The 18,733-nt window shown below is 40.9% G+C and overlaps 1 protein-coding gene across 5 annotated transcripts in view; it reads right to left on the bottom strand.

The window, feature by feature from the left end:
• The window catches only part of babam2 (BRISC and BRCA1 A complex member 2), a 199,180-nt gene that overhangs the window by 173,198 nt on the left and 7,249 nt on the right, over positions 1-18,733 (bottom strand). For all 5 annotated transcript variants that reach the window (XM_041188715.1, XM_041188713.1, XM_041188716.1 and 2 more), the window contains exons 2-3: positions 14,146-14,335; positions 11,320-11,396 (exon numbers count right to left, since the gene is read on the bottom strand). In XM_041188715.1, the coding sequence (XP_041044649.1) occupies positions 11,320-11,396; positions 14,146-14,273 (205 nt within the window). In that variant the 5' untranslated portion in view covers positions 14,274-14,335. The remainder of the gene's footprint in view (positions 1-11,319; positions 11,397-14,145; positions 14,336-18,733) is intronic.

Genomic DNA, 18,733 nt, shown 5'->3' with positions numbered 1-18,733 from the left:
TCACAGTTAAATCACATGCAAGGGGACTCATAAAATGCCATGGCACCAGGTCTGCCACGCCGCAATTTTACCAGTGGCAAGGGAAGAGTCAGGTGGCTCACCCGTCCACAGGCCATTTCGGCTCCTCAAGTGCTCAATTAATGGCTACATAAGGATCTCATCCAACCACTGCTCGGAAAGGCCCATGCAAGCATTCAACCTGGCAGCTTTCACTGCATGAGGTGGTGGTGGGCAAGGCCAGTGGGGGTGGGTTCACCTTAAATGTCCCTTGGATCCATCAGAGGGACTCCCTTTTCCTGGACCACCCCACAACCCTTCCCCTGCCTGGCCACCCAGGCTCCCACCCCCCTTTCTGGGGCCTTCTAGCCTGCCTCCTGCCAATACCCTCCCACCTGCACCCTTCACCTTTAACTCCGGCTCCATGCCATTGGGGGCTGGATGCAGACCCAGCAGTGGCCATTATTCCCTCTCGTGCTCCTGGGACCAGAGAGCCGTCGGCCATTTAATTGACCAGCAGCACTGAGGCAGGACTTGCTGCTCCTGGCTTTGTCGCCAGAGACTTGGGGACCCCGGTGCACCATTAAATCCAATCAATTAACTCGATTTCTCTCTCCAAAGATGCTGCAAGACCAGCTAAGTATTTCCAGGATTTTTTGTTTTTATTTCAGATTTCCAGGAACTGCAGTAATTTTCTTTTGTTTCATCACTGGTAAAGAAACAGTTTTCAACAAACTTCAGTAGTTTTCGGAACGTATGTCATATAATTTGCATTTAAATGATGCCTCTAATATAGAGGATACATTATATTCAAGGTGCTTCACCGGGGCATATTCAAAAATAAGGACACAATGGGGATATTAAGAAGGGCAACCAAAAGCTTGATCAAAGAGCTAGGTGTTAAAGAAGGTCTTATAGTTGGAGAATTGAAAGAGCTTAGGAAAAACCTAGATGGCTGAAGGCACAAGAGGAGAAGGTTATGCAAAGGAGCCCAGAATCAGAGGAATGGAGGGGAGTGAAACATGAATACAAAAAATTTAAATTGAAGGCGTTGGGGGTCCAGCAGCCAGTATAGCCTGGACCTGACAAAGGCATGGATGAGGATTTCATCAGCAGGGAGGATGACATAAGGGATGAAGCAGGCTATGTAAAACAGGTGGTAGCAGAAGGTCTTTGTGGCGAAGGGAATAGGGGTGGTAACCTCATGTCGGGGTTGTATAGAACGTCAAGACCGCTTGCAGTCTGATACAGCCTGAGACAATGCCTGAGAAAAGGATGGCATATTCAACTACAATGTGGCAATGTCTTTAGTCTCCCCGGTATTTAACAGAAGAACAAGCTGACTGTCAGAAAAGCATGCCAATAAAGAGTCAATGGCAAACTTGAGAGATATGGTGAAGAGGTACAGGGCATCATCAACACAATGTAGAAACTGACTTTATTATTCGTAGATGAAACTGTCAAGGGCTAATGGAATTATGTTGATCAGATAGAAGAGGAGGCCAAAGACAGATCCTTGGGAGACTCCAGAGGAAAGGATGCACGTAGATCAGTCATTGCTGGATTTACTTTAGTTATGATCAGATTATTAAAAGTAGAACTGTGAGGGCAGCCCCACTGAGCTGGACAATGTCGGAGTAATTGATGGAGGAGGACTGTGTCAAAGAGCTTGCATTGGGATAATGCAATGCAGTCACAATCCAGGTGGTGTCATGATGATTTTATTAGGAGCTATTTCAGTGCTGTGGTGGAGGTGGAAACCTCATTGGAGCGATTCAAACATAGAGTGTGGGAAAGATGGGCACACATACATAATTGTGTAATTTTATGTGCTTTACATTCTGCCATAATTTTTAAGACAGTTTTAACCACTTCATTCACTTTCAATACACAACTCAATTCAAGCAACCATTTTAATAAACAAAAGAAAAAACTGGGGACTGTAATATACATCCAAGAGTCAGACCAGATAAAATGCAGACTGCTGCATAATCAAAAGATTAATTGGTAGGGCACCTCCAATAAATACTGTATACAATTAAAGACACTTGGAGCTGGAGCACTCTTGATATAGGCTCAGGCATACAATGAGCAGCACATATGCTAAAATGCACAGATGAGTCACAGGTGGATCAGAAATTCCCTTTTTGTCAGAAAGATAAATTCACTCATTGTATCAGATGAAACTTGTGACAAGATATTCTGTGGCTGGAGCCATGTTCTGTCTTTAAACTTTTTTTTGCATTGTATCAATTTTTTAAGCCCGATCTTCAAAGTGAATCTTTGGTTCCTCTTTGCTGCCTAACAATTGAGGCAATGGATAAGTTGATCCACCATTTGCCAATGGTGCTTTGTCACCAGTTATGCAGTGGCAGAATAGCATCCAAAATCATTTGCTCTCAAACTGTTCCCACCTGACTGGCAAATTCGTTTTGATGGAGAAATACCTTTGACCTCCTTCACAGTACCATTGAGAACAAGAACTCAATTTGAAAGTCACATGCCAAAATGCAACCACTTTTTAACTATATTATGCAAGTAGTGTTCAACCCAGCAGGACTTTTGTTTACTTCTGTTGGTGAGAACCTCACCATCTGATTTCAGGGGAACAACTCTGGCAATGGTAGGACCAAGTGCTTACTTGATCCCATCTTACATAACGTGGAAATTTCCATTATCACAAGCAGTTTTGATTTCTTTACATAGGTTGATCCAGTACTTATTTGCGCAACATCTCTGTCTTTTGCAATAACTGTTAGTCATGGCTTGGCTAGATACTCCTGTGAGATGGACATCACCCAGTCTTTGTTTAGTGCTCTTCTGCAGCTTGCTGTCATGTTTGAGTTAGATGAAAAACCCTCACCACTTGAACTCAAAAAGGCCATTAATTGCTTTGAGAGCAGAAAGGTACTGGCAAGGATAGAATTCCAGCCAAACTGCTCAAGCATGGAAATTCCCATCTACTGCAACACCTTCATGACCTCATTCTCTGTTGGAAGATAGGATCTGCTGCATTCCACAGGACATGCGTGATGCAAAAATCATCACATTATACAAAACAAAGTTGATAGAGGAGTTTGCAACAACTACCTTACTCCTTATTGTTACTGGGAAGGCCTTTGTAAGGGTCATGCTTGAAAGGCTCCATCTAGTTGCAGACCGAGTGTATCCAGAAGCACAATACGGTTTCCATGCAAGTAGATCTACAGTGCACATAATCTTCTCCAAATGATAGCTATAAGAGAAGTGTAGGGGACAGGATACGCGTCTTTACCTTACTTTCATAGATCTCACTGAAGCATTCAACACCATCTGTAGGGAAGGAATCTAAAAGAGAGAAAATTGGCAGTCCAAAGTCCTCAGTCTCATCCACTCCTTTCATGACATGCACTGTACAGTTTGACGGCTCCACTTCTAACAGTTTCAGGATGAAGAATGGAGTGAAAGAGGGCTGTGTCCTATGTCCTGCTTTGTTTTGTATTTTCTTTTCCATGCTCCTGACCTTTGCCTTCCCTGTAAATATGGTAGAAGTTTACCTGCATACCAGGCCCAACAGCAAGCTTCACAATCTGTCCAGAATGAAAGTGAAAACAGAAATGCAGCATGTCTTGATCAGAGAACTCCTCTACACTGATGATGTGCTAGTCACTCACATGGAAACACCGCTACAAAGGCTCATGGGTTGTCTCTCCCATGCCTGTAACTTGTCCTCCTTACTATAAGCGTCAAGAAAACCATGGTTATGAGACAGGGTGTCACATCTCTGCCCTTGATCATGTTAAATAACACCCTGCTGAAATTGGTTAGCAAATTCTGCTACCTTAGGTTCATGGTGGCAGACAATGTCTCTTGATGCAGACCTCAATACATGCATAGGGAAAGCAGGTACCACCTTTGGCTGACTCACAAAAGGTGCAAGGAATAACATCAAGCTGACTTTTGGGACCATGATGCAGGTTTATGTGGCCTGTGTTCTCAGCACCTTGTTGTATGCTGTGCCACATGGATAACTTACAGCTTTTAAGAAACAAAACTCAACAACTTTCACCATCTCTGTTTGCAGTGCATTCTAGGCATCTCATGGAAGGACAAAATCAAGAATGCAGCAGTCCTTTCAAAGGCAAATCCCGAGTATGTTGACACTTGTCAAGCAGAGGCGACCACTGGTTCTGGGGACATTTGCAGAATGGAAGGAGGTCGCATACCCATGGATTTTCTGTATGGTGAGGTATCTGGAGCCAGAAGACCAGTAGGATGCCCAAAGTCTGCTTCAAGGAAGCTTGCAAAACAGGAAGGCCCGAAACACCGATTTCCACACCTGGGAGACACTAGCTGACGACAGAAGAAAATAGCAACGTGACCCGTGGGCCAGCTTATACCACCATGGTGGTCAGCAGTTACAGCAGCTTGGCAACAGGTGGCAACACTGAAAAGAGCAACCCACAACAACTGATAACCGCTCTATATGCAGCACTTGTGGCAGAACCTGCCTCTCACGAATTGGTCTTTTCGGTCATTAGCAAAAGTGAAGCCACCCCATTCGCAACAGATTTGATTTGCTGCATGTCTATCATCTTACGTAGATGGAAGAATAAGAAAACTATTGTGTAAGTGAAGGAGAGGTGTGTTGTAACCTCCTTTGTCAGTCAATAGTAAGGCAGACTTGATGCCTGTGAAAAAGGTTGTCCATCACATTCTAAGATAGGTGGCAATGGTAGACTACAGTGAATAAAATAACGTTTTTGCCCTTTATATATATAATACCCCTGAAAATGCAAACCAGGTAGCTCCGAGTACAAAACCAGGCCAACAGGATGGCCTCAGATTTCATTTCTTGTCTGTTAAGCTAGCTAATCTGATCTCTGTCAGGAAAGTAAAGGAAGTACTAAATGTTATTCCAGCATCAATGGATGAAGAGAAAGGGAAAGGTAGTGAGGGCTTCAGTTCTTTAATTTTGGGTAGCATTAAAGATCACAGTCAGCCTAAGCCTTTCTATACATCCCTATCAGATTACCTGAGAGCAAACAATTTTCTTGCCCATATGGTTAGAGATTAAGGAAAGAGAGAAGAGAAGAAAGGAAAATAAAGGAATAAAAATACTCTCTCATGTAGATACTGCCTGACTTGCTGAGTAATTCCAGCATTTCCTGTTTTCAGATTTCTAACAATTGCAGCATTTTACTTGTGTGAAAATAAAGAGCCCTTCATTAAATACAAACACTAAGGGTACTTGCTATTTTATGGACACCAGGCAAAAAAAGTGGAAACAAAGTTGTTCTTGTTAAAAAGCTTATTAATAGCAATAGTGAAAGGCAACTGGCTATGCTCCAGTGAGCTTATTTTATAAATCTAACTTCAGCTTTCCTATCTTCGCGTTCATTATCCAGCTGCCAAACCTGGCTTCGGCTACCCTCAAAACTTACAACACTATATTCATATGTTTTCTAAAATTAATCCCTTTTAGTGTAAAATATATATTATATATATGTATATAGATTATATAGACATATAGATTATATATATAGATAATATATACACACTAATTAGAATATCACGCTTCGAATTTAGAGCAGAAAATGCATGATTATGCACGCTAAAAAAGAAAATTTGTGTCTAAGTTTTTTAAATTTATTATGACCTCCTGTATCAGGAAATGTTGGATCCTTATAATAAACGTAGTGTTAGGATATGAAGGAAAGGTTTATTTATACAGAAGAGTTGTGAGGCTGTGGAATTGACTTCCAGGGTTTAGCAGTTGTTACAGAAACTATACTAACATACAAGGTTAGACTGAATAAGTGAATGAAGACAAAGAGGTTGAAGGTAAATAGGAACAGGGTGAGTAAATATAATTTGAATTAGTTGTTTGCATAAAGGGTAAATGCCAAAATTAAATGAATTGGTTTTAATAACCTGTTGTGCAGTAACATATTTCTGTGAATACATTATAGCAAATGGTTCTGATTTTGACAGAACTAGTTATTATGACAGGAAATAAGAACTATTAATACTTAATATTAAATTGCACTCCAACTAATATGACAAGGAAATCATATCAAAATGTGGCAAATCTTGTAACTTTTTATCCAAACCATCTACAAAAGCATTTTCCCTTCATAAAAAAAATTCAAACAGTATAAATTCAACCTACAGGTGCTTTTCCCCCAAAAAGAGCTGTCGACCACAATTAAAGCTTTTTTCTCAAAAATTTGTTCTTAAACATTAATTCTGACTAAAACAGTTTAATAATTGACCCTCCATCCTCCCAAAATTACCGCATTTGACATTTTGGAATTAGGGTTTTAAGCAACTCAGCTATTTACAGTACAAGTTGGTTAACTGACCTTTTCTTTAACAATCAGGCATCAAAGAGCAATATCACAGGATTCTAACCTTATGTGTTACGTGCTTAAAACACCCAATTTCAGAAAAAGATCAGTAAGCTGATTTCCTGTACATATATGGACAATGTAAGCAAAGAGCAAAGCCGCAAAAGGTCCACAAGGTAAGAACTCTAGCTCAAAGAAATTCTCCTGTATCAAAGTGTATTGCCACTTTGCTATTTACATCTTGTAAAATAGTTAAAAAATGTTGCAGTATTAAAACAAAGTTCAAAACATCCCGAGTAAGTAAAATGCCTTATCAAGGTTTAGTGATCTTCATTTCTCAATGTCTGGTGTTTTACAAAAGCACCAGAACAATTTACTCAATTCCATAAAAAATAACCTTTGTTAGGACTGTTCACGTTTTGTGATCCAAAATTAAATACAGTTTAACTTTCATTTCTAATATTAGAAGTCTTCAGGCAGTACGCTGTTGCATGTATATGTTACATATGAATAGGGAGGACTGGTTTGAATGCATAATGTTTTATCAGTGGAAGCTCGCAATATGCGCCAAGCTATCAGAAAGGTGTGGAGCAGAGTTGGAGTTTATTAGCCAAACACCAAGATTGCTACAGGATAGAATGAATGGATGTTTTTTCCAACTGGAGAGATGTATGCAGTAAGGTTGCACTCTCACCCAACTCAAGGGTCAGTTTTAGGATCATTGTTTTTCTTGATTTAGATAAATGATCTGGACATGGGTATGGGAAGTACAATTTAAAAGTTTGCAAACAATACAATACTTGGCACAAAGTAGTGAGCAAGATAGTACCAAACTTCAGAAGAGCATAAACAGGCCAGTGAAACCTGCAGACACATGGCAGATTCAACTGAATGTGGTTAAGTGTGAAGGGATGTACTTTGGAAGGAACAACATCGAGAGGCAATATAACTTAAATGGTACTATTTACAGTGAGGTGGGGAGTGAAAGAATAAGGGGGCCTGGAGGTTCATAATCACTAATCTTTGAAGATGAGAGGGTAAATTGATAAAGGGGTTAAGACAGTGTACAGGATATTTGGCTTTGTAAATAGAGGCATCACCATACATAAACCAGGGAATCATGTTAAATATTTATAAATCACTAGTGAGGCCTCAGCTGGGGTACTGTGTGTGATTAAATATAAAAATCTGTTTATACAGATATAAAAAATAAGTAATGAGCTCTACTCTGTGTCAACTTTTTAAAACAGGCTGTATATAAATGTACAGACATTGGCTTATAATCTATGACTGGATTGTGTTGAAGTGCATCATACTTCAGGAAGAATGTCAAGGCCTTGAACAGGGTACGGAGGAGGTTTACCAGGATGATAAAAGCAAAATACTGTGGATGCTGGAAATCTGCAATGAATGCAGAAAATGCTGGAAAAACTCAGCAGGTCTGGCAGCATCTGTGGAGAGAGAAACAGTTAATGTTTCGAGTCCAATATGACTCTTCTTCAGAGCTGTGAACAACAGAAGCTTCACCTTCCCTCCTAATTCACCACCCCTCCCTCCCACCTCATAATCTGCTACCTAGGGGCACATTAAATTCTGACCTATGATTCTATCTACGTCCACTGCCAAAGCCCTTACCCACACTTTCATTAACATATGACTCAGCTTCTTCAATTACTCCTCGGCAGCTCTTCCAAGCTCTTGTTTTCATAAACAATAACTTGTCAAAACTCTGCTACCCACATCCAGTCCCACTCACCCTGCCCTTGCCAAATTTCATTGGCATTCCAAACTGCCTTACTCCTCTGCAATTTCCTCCATGATTATCGTATCCTACCTTCACAATCTCTTCCAGCTTTATATCCTATCCAGTGTCCTTTTGTTCGCATTTATTGCCTCCTGTGTATTCTCATTCTTTTCCATTTCACCATCAATGGCAGAGCTTTCAGCCACCCTGAGCTAACTCTCTGGAAGTCCCTCCTTATACCTTTGGCTTTGCCACCACTCTCCCCATCTTTAAAAGTCTCTTAAAACTTCTGTTGATTACTTTTCCTAACTCTTACACTAATGCTCAGCATCTATTACTTTCCTCTATGTAAAGCACCATAGGGTGTTTTTCTATGTGAATTCAAAACGCTCAAATAATAATGTTGAATAAAACAAACTGATTATCAAGGTTTTTAAGCACTCCTTTCAATTTTTTTTAGTGGCGAGTTACAGATCATACTAGCACAGAACAATTCATCTGTCTTCCTGGCTCATAATCAAAGAAGAATGCATAACATGGACTGTATAAAAAACGGATTTCAAAAATAAGTCAAATAAAACGACAACAAAAAAAACCAATATCAGCAAAATACCTAGGTAATTACAGCCCATCAACTACAACTACACTTTGAACTTTGAAAAAAAGTTACACACTGGCTCCTTCCAACCAGTTGAATAAGGCAACACAAACCATGGATTCCTCCATGAGTGAAGCCCTTCAGACTGCAGAGATTACTTGTGTCCCATGTTTAGTCACAAGTCAAACAATATATTTCAGCTGGGCAGCTGACTTTTTGCAAATTCCATAAGAAACAGGAGCAGTTGTGCTATGGACCTCTATGACTCTCTGAGTTGGCCATTTGGTCTCTTGGACTTGCTCCACCAATCAATAAGATATTGGCTAATCTGATTGTGAGCTAACTCCACTTTCCTGCCTGCTCCTTCGACTCCCTTGTTGATCAAAAATCTGTTTAACTCGGCCTTGAATATATTCAATGACTCAGCCTCCAATGCTCTCTGTGGAATAGAATTCCAAACACTAACAACCCTCAGAGAAGAAATTCCTCCTTATCTCCATCTTAAACGGGAGACCCCTTATTCTTAAATTGTGCCCCCTGGTTGGAAACGTCCTCTCTGCATCCACCTAGTCAAGCCCCTCAATCTTATATGTTTCAATAAGTTGCCTCTCATTCTTCTAAACTCCAAAGAGTATGGGCCCAACCCACTCAACCTTTCTTCTTAAATCTATCCCTTCATCTCACAATCAGCCTAGTAAACTTTCTCTAAGCCATTTCCAATGTAAGTAGGTGTCTCCATAAGTCAGGAGACCAAAACTAGACAATAATCCAGGTATGGTCTCACCAATTCCCTGTACAGTTGTAGCAAGGCCTCCCTACTTTTATCTGTCATTCTCCTTGCAATAAAGGCCAACATTCCATTTGCCTTCCTAATTACATACTGTACCTTCATGCTAACTTCTTGTGATTCATATGCAAAGATACCCAGATCCCTCTGCACTGCCACATTCTGCATAATATCTTCATTTAAATAATATACTGCTTTTCTATTCTTCCTGCCACAGTGGACAACCCCAGATTATAATCCATCTGCCAAATTCTTACCCATTCACTTAACCTATCAAGATCACTTTGCAAACTCTTTGTATCCTCCCCACAACTTGTTTTCCTACCTATCATTGTATTATCAGTAAATTTGGCTACAATACAGTTGGTCACTTCATCCAAGTCATTAATATAGGTCATAAATAGTTGAGGTTCTAGCGCTGATCCCCATGGCACTCCATTAGTTATAGGCTGTGAAGCTGAAAATGACCCATTTATCCCGAATCTGCTTCCCGTCAGTTAGCCAATCCTCTGTTCATGCTAATATATCACCCTCAACACTATGGGCTTTTATCTTGTGTTGTGGCCTTTAATGTGGCACCTTACTGAATGCATTTTGGGAATCCAAATACACCACGTCGACTGGTTTCCCCTTTATCCACCCTGCCTGTTATATCCTCAAAGAAGTCTAATAAATTTGTCAAACATGATTTCCCTTTCACAAAACCAGACTCTGCCTGGTATATTAAGATTTTCCAAATCTCCTGCTCTCTTTTTTTCTTTATTTTTTCCTGGGAGGTAGGCCACCCCTAATTGTACTTGAACTGAATGGCTTGCTAGGCCACGTCAGAGGGGAGTTAAGAGTCAACCACATTGCTGTTGGTCTGGAGTCACATGTAGGCCAGACCAGATAAGGATGGCAGACTTCCTTCCCTAAAGGTGTATTAGTAAACCAGGTGGGTTTTTATGACAAACTATGATAATAGTTTCATGGTCACCATTACTAAGACTAGCTTTACATTCCAGGTTTATTAACTGAATTCAAATTCCACCAGCTGCCATGATGGGATTTGAACCCATGTCCAATGTACAGGTAATCCAATGGAAGAGTGACAATTGCTATTGTTGACCAAGTGATTAGTCAGTAAGCACTATTACTGTCCCAAGACCAATAGCCTTGGTCTCTGATCTCAGCGACATTACCACCATCTCCCCTACTTCCTTAATAATGGATTCTAGCATTTTCCCAATGGCAGATGTTAGGCTAGCTGGCCCATAATTTCCTGCTTTCTGTCTCCTTCCTTTCTTGAAGAGAGATGTTACATTTGCAGTTTTCCGATCCACTGGTACTTTTACAGAATCTAGGGAACTTGGATAATTACCACCAATGCACGAGCAGTGTCGTGGAATAGTGATTATTGCCATTGTTGACCAAGTGATTAGTCAGTAAGCACTATTATTGGCATTGGCTTTGATCTTTTTGACCCTATGGCTACAATTTTGGAGACTTAGCTCTTCAAAAGAAATGTCAATCGATACACCAAAACTCTGTGGAAAGTTACTTAGCAAAATTAAACCTCATAAACAAGCCACAATGATATCAACAGAACACTGATGGAAGGAAACAATTTCCCTTCCCCAACCTGGTGATACAAAAAAAGACATGTTGGCAGATATATTTCTCAACAATCAGCATTAAATGGTTCAGAGTCCTCAGTAAAACAATGTGTTTGCAAATATATTTTTGATGTTCAAAAATAACAGTTGAAATTTTTGGACAATTAATGAATGGTACCAATACACCATTTCTACGGTATGTTTTTTAAAAAATCCTGCCACTATTGAAACATTTCATTAATGATCACCGAATATAAAATAATTCTCACATTTTAGGGTCTCTCCAGCATAAGGAATATGCAGTTTAAACCGGTCACAACAGGGTCCAGGTGTTAGTGATGTGCACCTGATAGGAGGAACCAAAGAGAAATTTCAACAACAACAAAAAAAAGGAAAACAATGAAGGAAAACAATGGCTGGCAACACTCATATCATAATAACCATCTCTAAAAATGCTGGAATTGCAATACAAAACAGGAATTTCTCTAGACAAAGCCCAAGTCTTTTATTCAGTTTGTTGTTAGTTAGTTTGCAAGACCAAAATGAAAAACTGCAAACTTTCAATACCAGGCAAATCGTGCTGAGATAGAATAACATTTCTATGAATTCACTTTTCACATTCCAAAAATAAGTTGTAATAACATGTCTCAGAAACACCTCACAGCATTTCATAAACAATAAATCATTTTTAAAAACTCTTTTCTTACGTACACAAACACAGTAAGCATGTTGCACACACCAAATGCCACAAACAGCAATGAATTGAATAAATACTTAAATTGCTTATGTGGAGAGAGGAACAATAACCAGGAGATCAGAAAACTCCCTTCTGCTCTTAGAATCATCATGGTTTAACATCTGGTTATTTGGTTGTGGGTATGACCACTTGCCAAGTACTGCAGACTTTGACGATGCATAGGGATATCTTGCCACTAGGACAAGCCTCTTGTTTTAGCTAACATCAGGTCAGCATGTTAATGCAAAGATTTTGCCATGCAGCAAGATTTGTATTTAAGTAAATTCAACATGTACTGCACTTGCAAGTGTTGCGCATCGAATAATGCTGTGCAATCCTTTGTGACCAGTAATCATTTAAACATATAAAACACATTTTTCTTTTATACAATTATTAGTAGCTAATATTACAATGCAAAGAAAGTATAATAATTAGAAAGCACCCTACAGGAAATAGAAGTACATAGCTGTGGACAAGTTCACTATTTTGCAACTTTCTTCTCTGAAACTGTTACTTAATTCCAAATAATTATTATTTTCAGTGATATAGTTGGTGATTATACTGTACTCATTCGTACAAAGATTGTACTTAAAGCTGGATCAACACATAGTTGGACTTCTCCACTTTGAGAATTCAGTATAAATGGTAGCCAACTTTGGGCCTGGACTACACAAACAAAACGTAAACATTAAGTACTTAAAAAATTCAATAATTAATACCATGCACACACACGCACACACGCAAGCACACACACCTGATAATCTACATCCCAGGAGTACTTAAGGAAGTGGCCCTAGAAATAGTGGATGCATTGGTGGTCATCTTCCGAGATTCTATAGACTCTGGAACAGTTCCTACAGATTGGCGGGTAGCTAATGTAACCCCACTATTTAAAAAGGGAGGTTGAGAGAAAACAGGGAATTATAGATCAGTCAGCCTGACTTCGGTAGTGGGGAAAATTCTAGAGTCCATTATAAAAGATTTAATAGCTGAGCACTTGGAAAACAGTGGCAGAATCAGACAGAGTCAGCATGGATTTACGAAAGGGAAATCATGCTTGACAAATCCACTGGAATTTTTCGAGATTGTAACTAGTAGAGTTGATTGGGGGGGGGGGGGGGGGGGGGGGGGTTCTGTGGATGTGGTTTATTTGGACTTTCAAAAGGTTTTTGACAAAGTCTCACACAAGAGATTAGCGTGTAAAATTAGAGCCCATGGGGTTGGGGGTAGTGTATTGAGATGAATAGAAAACTGGTTGGCAGACAGGAAACAGAGTAGGAACGAACGGGTCTTTTGCCGAATGGCAGGCAATGACAAGTGGGCCAGCTATTCACGATATATATTAATGATTTAGATGGGGGAACTAAATGTAATATCTCCAAATTTGCAGATGACACAAAGCTGGGTGGGAGGGTGAGTTGTGAGGAGGATGCAGAGATGCTTCAGTGTGATTTGGACAAGCTGAGTGAGTGGGCAAATGCATGGCAGATGCAGTATAATGTGGATAAGTGTGAGGTTATCCACTTTGATAGCAAAATCAGGAAGGCAGATTATTATCTGAATGGCTATAAATTGAGAGAAGGGAATGTACAACGAGACCTTCGTATACCAGTCGCTGAAGGTGCAGCAGGCAGTAAAGAAGGCAAATGGTATGTTGGCCTTCATAGTGAGATCATTCAAGTACAGGAGCAGGGATACCTTGTTGCAATTATACAGGGCCTTGGTGAGACCACACCTGGAATAATGTGTGCAGTTTTTGTCTCCTTATCTGAGGAAGGAGGTTCTTGCTATAGAGTGAATGAGCGAAGGTTTACCTGACTGATTCCTGGGATGGCAGGACTGACATATGAGGAGAGAATGAGTTGAATAGGATTATATTCGCTGGAGTTCAGAAGAATGAGGGGGGAATCTCATATGAACCTATAAAATTCTAACAGGACTAGACAGGGTAGATGCAGGAAGGATATTCCCGATGGTGGGGAGTTCAGAACCAGGGGTCACAGTCTGAGGATACGGGGTAGACCATTTAAGACTGAGATGAGGAGAAATTTCTTCACCCAGAGAGCGGTGAGCCTGTGGAATTCGCTACCACAAGAAGTAGTTGAGGCCAAAACATTGTATGTTTTTAAGAAAGAGTTAGATATAGCACCTGGGGCGAAAGGGATCAAAAGATATGGGGAGAAAGCGGGAGCAGGCTATTGAGTTGGCTGATCAGCCATGATCATAATGAATGGCGGAGCAGGCTCGAAGGGCTGAATGGCCTACTCCTATTTTCTATGCTTCACACGCACACAAAAAAATGAATAAAACTGACACAATAATAGGATGAATCAACTTGGAGCACTCAATCAGCACTTACCCTGATTTAAGGTCTGTTATTTTGAGATTGTTTGTAGCATCTAAGCCAATTTTTCCATTTCTGACAACATTGGAGATAAATGGACGAAGTGCAGGGGAAATTCTGTTTAAGGCAACTTCTGGTGACATTTCAATGCAATTACATCCACAGCGACACTGTCAAAGACCAACGAACAGGACAGCCTGCAGTGCTAAATATTCAATAAAGAAAAACAGTTAACATTTGGGGCAAAATCATACTGTAAAGAAAAAGGTGGCCTGGAAACAAAAAATACACTGGATGCCGGTGAATATAATAGAATTAGGATTGATTTTTTAAAATCAATCTTGGGATGTGAGTGTTGCTGGCAAGACTAGCATTTACTGCCCTCCTGTAATTGCCTCCAAGCAGCTTCAGAGGACATGCTAGTATTGGATTAGAGTGGTTTACAGGCTAGATCAGTTATAGACATCAGGTTTTCTTCATTATACGACATTACTGAAAGAGTTGGGTTTAATGACAATCAATAGTTTCAGGGCTACTTGCACTGTATACCAGGTTTTTATTCCCATTTACTGCCCATCCCTAATTGCCCTTGATAAGGTGGTGCTGAGCTGCCTTCTTGAACCATTGCAGTCCCTGTGGTGTAAGTACACCCACAGTGTTGTTTGGGAAAGAGAATTCCAGGATTTTGACCCAGCGACAGTGACAGTGAAGGAACGGCGATATATTTCCAAGTCAGAATGGTGTTCCCATCTATCTGCTGCCCTTGTCCTTCTAGATGTAGCGGTCGTGGTTTCGGAAGTTGCTGCCTTAGGATCCTTGGTGAGCGTCTGCAGTGCATCTTGTAGATGGTACACGCTGCTGTCACTGTGCGTCGGTGGTGGAGGGAGTGAATGTTTGTAAATGAGGTGCCAATCAAGTGGGCTGTTTTGTCCTGTATGCTATCAAGCTTTTTGAGTGTTGTTGGAGAGCTTCTCATCCAGGCAAGTGGAGAGTATTTCATCACATTCCTGACTTGTACCTTGTAGATGGAGGACAGGCCTCAGGGGGTCAGGAGGTGAGTTACTCACTGCAGGATTCCTAGCTTCTAATCTGCTCTTGTAGCCACAGTATTTATATGGCAAATCCAATTCGATTTCTGTTCAATAGTAACCCCCAGGATGCTGATAGTAGGAAACAGAGAGCAAGGATAAAGGGAATATACTGTAATTGATGGGGTGTGATGTGGTGTTCTGCAGAGATAGGTAATAAGGCATCAAATTTTCACCATATGTATAAGTATTTATATTGTATAAAATCAATGACTTGGATGAAAGAAATAGAATAGTATATCCAAGTTTGCAGATGACACTGTTGCAAGACACAGTAAATTGTGTGGATGGATTAAGATGTTAAAAGCGAGCATAGACTAATTGATTGGGCAAAACTGTGGCAGATGGGAGTTCAATGTGAAGAATATTTCCTTTGAAGTGAGAGACTAGGACATACAGAGGAACAAGGGTCTTTTCATTTACATGAATCGCTAAATTACCCAGGTACAAAGAACAATCAAAAAGGCTAAAGGAGCATTGGCTTTTATTTTCTGCGGGGGGGTGGGGGTGGGGGTGGGGGGGGGGGGGGGGGGGTAGGGGGGTAGAATACATAAGACGTAGGAGCAGAAGTTAGCCATTCGGCCTATCGAATCTGCTCCGCCATTTAATGAGATCATGGCTGATCTGATAATCTTCAACTCCACTTTCTTGCCTTTTCCCCATAACCCTTGATTCCCTTACTGATTAAAAAAAATCTAATATACTAACGACCCAGCTTATACAATCATAAGAGTAGGATAAGCTATGGTTCAGCTATGCAAAGCCTTGATCTGATGCCTAATAGAATACTGTGTTCTGTTTTGGGCCTTGGAAGTACAAATTCAACAATTATTTCAGGGCTTAAAGGATTCAATTATGGGAGATGTTGCACATCTCAGCCTATATTCCCTCAAGCTTAGTAAGTTAGAAACATCAAAAAATTTACAGCACAGGAGCACATTTTGCCCATCATGTTCTGCCAGCCGATAAAGAATTTTCCAGCCCAATCCCACATTCCAGTTCTTGGTCCGTAGACCTGCAGGTTATGGCGCTTCAAGTGCATAGCCAAGTGCCTTTTAAATGTGATGAGTGTTTCTGCCTCTAATACCCTTTCAGGCAAATTACCCATTAACTCCCCTCTAATGCTTCCACTGATTACTTTAAATCTATGCCCCCTGCTTATTGAACTCTAACAGAAATAGGTCCTTCTTATCGACTCTGTCAAGGGCCCCTGCAATTTTATACACCTCAATTTGATCTGCCATCAGCCTCCTCTGTTCCAAAGAAAAACCCTGGTCTATCCAATATTTAATCGTAGCTAAAATTCTCCATTCCTGGTAACATAAATCCTCGTGAATCTCCTATATGCCTTCTTAAGTGAGATCCCATCCTTCCTGTAACGTAGTGACCAGAACGGTACATATTAGTCTAGCTGCAGTCTAACCAGTGTTCTATACAGTTATAGCATAATTTCTCTGCTCTTATAGTCTATGCCTCAGCCAATAAAGGAAAGTACCTTCCTTTTCTTGACCACCTTATTTACCTGTTCTGCTCCCTTCAAGGATCAGTTGGCATGCACTCCAAGATCCTTCTGCCCCATTACACTTCTCAAAACCTTACTGTTTATTGTGTATCCCTTTCCTGGTTTGTCCTTCCTAAATGCATTACTTCACCTTCTCTAGGTTGAATTCTATTTGTCACTTTCCTGCCCACCTGACCAGTCCATTGCTGTCTTCTTTTTTACCATCAACAAACTTTTTAATTATGCCCACTGCATTTTAGCCTAAATAATTTATACCACTAACAGCAAGATCTGTCTGCTGCCCTTATCCTTCTAGATGGTAATGGCCGTGGGTTTGGAAGGTGCTGCTGAAGGAGCCTTGGTCAATTCCTGCAGTGCATCTTGCAGATGGTACACACTGCTACCACTGAGTCGGTGGTGGAGGGAGTGAATGTTTGTGGATGGGGTGCCAATCAAGCAGACTGCTTTGTTCTGGGCGGTGTGGAGCTTCTTGAGTGTTGTGGGAGCTGCACTCATCCAGGCAAGTGGAGAATATGCAATCAAATTCCTGACTTGTGCCTTGTAGATGGTGGACAGGCTTTGGGAAGTCAGGAGGTGAATTACACACCACAAGATTCCTAGCCTCTGACCTGTTGTTGTAGCCACAGGATTTATATGGCTAAGCCAAATGAGTTTCTGGTCAACGGTAACCCCCAGGATTCAGCAAAGATAATGCCATTTAATGTCAAGGTGCAATGGTTAGATTCTCTCTTGTTGGAGATGGTCATTGCCTGACACTTCAGTGGCACAAATGTTACTTGCCACTTGTCAGTCCAAGTCTGGATATTGTCCAGGTCTTGCTGCATCTGGGCATAGACTGCTTCAGTGTCTGAGGAGTTGTGAATGATGCTGAACATTCTGCAATCATCGGCGAACATCCCCACTTCTGACCTTATAATGCAAGGAAGGAAATTATGAAGCAGCTGAAGATGGTTGGGCCCTGGACACTACCCTTAGGAACTCTCGCAGTGACGTCTTGGGACTGAGGTGATTGACCTCCAACAACCACAACCACCTTCCTTTGTGTTAGGTATAACTCCAACCATTGGAGAGTTTTTCCCCCGATTCCCATTGACTCCAGTTTTGCTAGGACTCCTTGATGCCACACTTGGTCAAATGCTGCCTTGATGTCAAGAGCAGTCACTCTCACCTCACCTGTTCATCTTAACCTTCTGATACAGATGAGAATGTTACCACTGAGTCAAGTTTAAGACCTAAAAATCAGGCCCTCTGAATTAGAGGATTGCTAGTTTTTCATCAGTAGTAGAGAAGACGCTGGAACGCTTAAATGGGTGATTAGCTAGATTTATGGTCATGTGGAAAGAGTGTCAATTCTGAGAGCCACAGAGGGCTTTCACTAATGGATTCTCATTAGCCTGATTATAATCTTGAGCAACTGGCCAAATTAGCACACGATGGAAGTTCAGTAGATGCCTGCAGTTCAGGGAAGGTTTACTCGGCTCATTCCTGGGGTGAAGGGGTTGTCTTATGAGGAACGGCTGACCAGGCTGGGTGTATACTCATTGGGAGTTCATAAGAATGAGGTGACCTTATTAAAATATATAAGGTCCAGATGGTGCTTGACAGGCTAGATGCTGAGAGGATGTTTCATCCTCCTGAGGGAACCTAGAATTAGGGGAGACAGTTTCAAAATAAGGTGGAAATGAGGAGGAATTTCTTCTCTCAGAGGGTTATTATTGTTTGAAATTCTCTTGCCAAGAGAGCAGTGAAGGCTGGGTCATTCAAGGCTGTGTTATGGAGTCAAGGGTTATGAGGGACAGACAGGAAAGTGGAGTTAAAGCCTCAATGAGATCAACCATGATCTTATTGAATGGCACAGCAGGCTTAATGGGCCGAATGGCCTACTCCTGCTCTTGTTTCTTATGATCTTTCCAAGGAATATAGGAAATTGGCTGCAATCTTGTAAGGCAGTAGGTTGACACGAACGGGGTAGATTCATATGAAACTGCAAAGT

This window comes from Carcharodon carcharias, chromosome 5 (assembly GCF_017639515.1).
Source record: "Carcharodon carcharias isolate sCarCar2 chromosome 5, sCarCar2.pri, whole genome shotgun sequence".
NCBI classification, from domain to species: Eukaryota; Metazoa; Chordata; class Chondrichthyes; order Lamniformes; family Lamnidae; genus Carcharodon; species Carcharodon carcharias.
Note: the sequence above shows the minus strand (reverse complement) of the source record. Positions and strands in the feature narration are given on the sequence as shown.